The following is a 3356-nucleotide window of genomic DNA, read 5'->3' on the forward strand; positions in this document are numbered from 1 at the left end:
CCCAGGACACATGCCGCCCCATGCCTAAGTCGGCCGGGGACGCGTCGGCGGGCGCTGTCGGGGACGAGTCGAAGATGAGCGCTGCTGGAGACGAAGCGGGAACGGAGGGCTCTGTCGAAGCCGAAGATGTCGTCGCCTCCTCCCCGAGGAGCGTACGTGCCACCCTTCACCCTTGGACGGTTGGGTCGGCGCGGCGGGAGGCCAGGATGGCCGCGGCGAGAGCTGACGCGGGAGCTGGAGCGGGAGGCGGCGGGCAGCCGGCACTCAGCACGGCAGGAGTGGCCGCCGCCGTCGTGACCGACGCGGATGCGGGCCGAGGTCGTGGGTCGGGGCGGCGAGAGGCGAGGGCGGTCGCGGGAACTGGAGCAGCGGGCGGCGAGGAGCCGGCGCTCGGCACGGCCGGAGTGGCCGCCGCTGTCGCGGTCGACGCAGGCGCGGGTTGAGGTCGTGGATGAGCACCCATGGCGTCACCCCGCGAGGAGAAGCACGTAGGCTGCAAGAGGGCGTCGAGAGGATGCCGGATCTGGACCGGGCAGGTGCAGGGGAGGCCGAAGAAGAGAGATCAGGACGGCGGCGCCGCCGGCGCAGGCGGGCTCTGGCTCGCGAGAGCCATGTGCGCTCCGGCTCTCTCCTTTTGATTTCAATTCGGCTGTTAATTATTGACTATACAACGTAGTGGCAAGGGGCGTTGCATGGTTGCAGCATGCTGTGCTACACACTCGCAAACATGCATAGAAACGCCCTCCACACCCCCGAGCCACCACAGGCCAGAAAATTATGGGAGCTTAGTAACTAGATAGATATTGGCGTTCAACTAGAACAGGAATCATGGGAAAAGGGAAAGAAAAAGAGAGAAAGAGATCGCGGCTAGGATTCTAGGTTCTTCACAAAAACGGTGAGGATGGCTTGTGAACTGAGACAGTGGCAGAAAACATGGAAGCGCGCGGTCATACATGCTGCCTTAATAAAAATTATTAAAATGACTCGAGGACACAAGCCCCCAATGGAGGAAAGAACGCATCAGGTATGCACATAAACTAGTCTGATCTAATCTGAAAGCCCGCCACACTGGGATCTTTGAATACCAACGTATACACACCGACCCCGGCCCCTGTTTATTCATTCAACGGCAATGAAAAACTCAATCTTTCAACGGTATGTACGCCACCAATCTCACAAAAAAAAATAAGCAATCTACAGGAGACCGAAAGCAAAGTCGGCAACAGATTTCAACAGAAACAAATCCATATTCTTCGACGCTGCGTGCTCCGTGCGCGCGCATGCGCATGAGCCGCTTCTTCCTCGAAGATCACATGGCGCCATGGCGGGTACTCTACGTACGTACGTCGACAGTGACGAGTCCGCGGCATCTCATTTTCAATCCTCGTCGCGCATTTGATTCCTGATCGACCCGCTAATTAATGCGGTATGTGCCGCGCGTTGACGTTTGGTGGTGCTCCGATGCGACCGTCCGAGAGTGGACGGCGCACCGAGACCGATGATCGAATCCCGCCGCTTTCAGACTCGCCGGACGATCGCCTTCTCCTCCTCCGGCTCCTCCTCGCTGTCGCCGTCGACCCTGCCGCCGAGGCAGTCGAACCGCACGCTCCCCTTGTTGTTGGCCGAGCCCACGGACCCGTCCGACGTCTTCTCACGAACGGTTCTTGGCAGCGGCGGCGCCGTCGGAGTCGTAGGGGCGGGCGCTCCCACCGCCTCCGCGTCCGGCGCCCTCCTCGAGGCCGCCCAGAACGGCACCCTAGAGGAGAATGTCCTGGCGATGAACGACGGCCAGCGGTCGGACCGGCCGATCCGCGCGCTCCGTGCGCCGGCGTCCCGCGCCACCGTGCGGCGCAGGCTCTCCTCGCCCGCGGCTACCATGTCCCTGCGCACGTGCTCCGGGAGGCGCAGCGTGAACCGCTCCAGGTCGCCGTCGAACCGCGCAGAGAGGGAGTGGCCCGTCGAGTGCGCGCGCGAGAACGGCCGCCCCGACCGCGACCGCACGGCGCGGCGCAGGCTCCCGATCCGCTCCAGCTCCGCCGCCTCTCTCATCCTCTCCTCCTGCGCCTCGCCATCGCCATCGCGGTTCATGTCGATGGCCACCTCCGGCGCCCGCTGCTCCTCCCCGCCAGCGCCGTCCGCTTCGGCCGCGGCCGGGGCCGGCTCCTCGGGGGCGAGGCTGCAGCGGCAGACGGGGCAGGTGACGTGGCCGGCGAGCCACTCCCCGATGCAGTCCGGGTGGAACGCGTGGCTGCACTTGGGGAGGAGGCGGAGCTGGTCCCCGTCCTCAAACTCGCTGAGGCAGACGGCGCACTCGAGCACGGTCGTGTCGTCGTCGCCCTTGCCTCCTGCGTCCTTGTCCCGGAGCGCCCTCGCCTCGGCGTAGGTCATGGCGGGGAACGAGGCGACCACCTCCGGGTCGAGCCCGCGCGGCCGAGCCTGCTGCTGCTGCTGCTGCTCCTGCTGGCGCGACAGCACGAGGAACGCGGCGGCCGGGATGGTGGGGGAGTTGCCGCGGCCGCACTGGCGGATGTAGATGGAGAAGAAGCCGATGAAGAAGAAGGTGGCGATGAGCGCGACGAGGAGCACCACCATGGGCGCGCTGAAGCTGGGCGGCTTCCTCGCGCCGTACACGACCCCTCTCCCGCCGTCGCCCTTCTTGTCCCACGCGTCCTCGTCGTCCGCCTGCGCGACCGCGCCGGCCGCGAGGACGAGCGCCGCGAGCAGCAGCGCATGGCGGCGAGGCTTCGGCGTCGGCGTCGGCATCGTCGGCGCGTCTCTCGGTGCCGCGGGAGCGCGCTGGCGTATAAAAACGAACTTGGCGAGGGAAGCAAAGCTATAGAGCGAGGCGTGCGTGGCTAGTTTACTATACTTTGCAACCGGACCGGGGGCCAGTTCTTTTGGGCAATTCTCCGAGAATTGACCCCCTGCCCAGCTTCTTCCAGAATTGCCACTTCATCTTTTTTTACAATTTCTATCTAGTTAAGATCTAATTAGCTAGGAATTGTAAGAAAATATAGAGTGCCAATTCTGGGAGAAGCTGGGGAGGGGGTCAATTCTCGGAGAATTGCCAAAAAAACTGGCCCTGGGTCTCGTTGTGGCGGCGTCTGGTGGGGGCCCGCGTGCCGGCGTAGGGATTTGTTGGGTTTGGGGCGCCGGGACGGTGGTTTCTTGCCACGCCCCGCGACCATCCAGGTGTCGTCGTGCGTGCCGGTGCATGGGTTGGACTTTGGAGTTTGCGTCTGTGGCGCTGGACAGAACACACACGCACGGCACCAGATAGATCGCCGAGGGGCGCATACTTGACTCCGGGAGTAGTACGTACGGCCGGTGGTGCAAAACTGGCAAAGCAAGCGACG

At 63.7% G+C, this 3356-nt stretch overlaps 1 protein-coding gene across 1 annotated transcript; it reads right to left on the reverse strand.

The window, feature by feature from the left end:
- Window positions 1-1082: 1082 nt before the first annotated feature.
- LOC123162771 (E3 ubiquitin-protein ligase ATL31) lies at window positions 1083-2878 on the reverse strand. The gene has a single exon (XM_044580538.1). It carries the CDS (start codon window positions 2761-2763, stop codon window positions 1519-1521), a length of 1245 nt encoding a protein of 414 aa, XP_044436473.1. The 5' UTR covers window positions 2764-2878; the 3' UTR covers window positions 1083-1518.
- Window positions 2879-3356: the final 478 nt, after the last annotated feature.

Source organism: Triticum aestivum, chromosome 7B (assembly GCF_018294505.1).
Source record: "Triticum aestivum cultivar Chinese Spring chromosome 7B, IWGSC CS RefSeq v2.1, whole genome shotgun sequence".
NCBI classification, from domain to species: Eukaryota; Viridiplantae; Streptophyta; class Magnoliopsida; order Poales; family Poaceae; genus Triticum; species Triticum aestivum.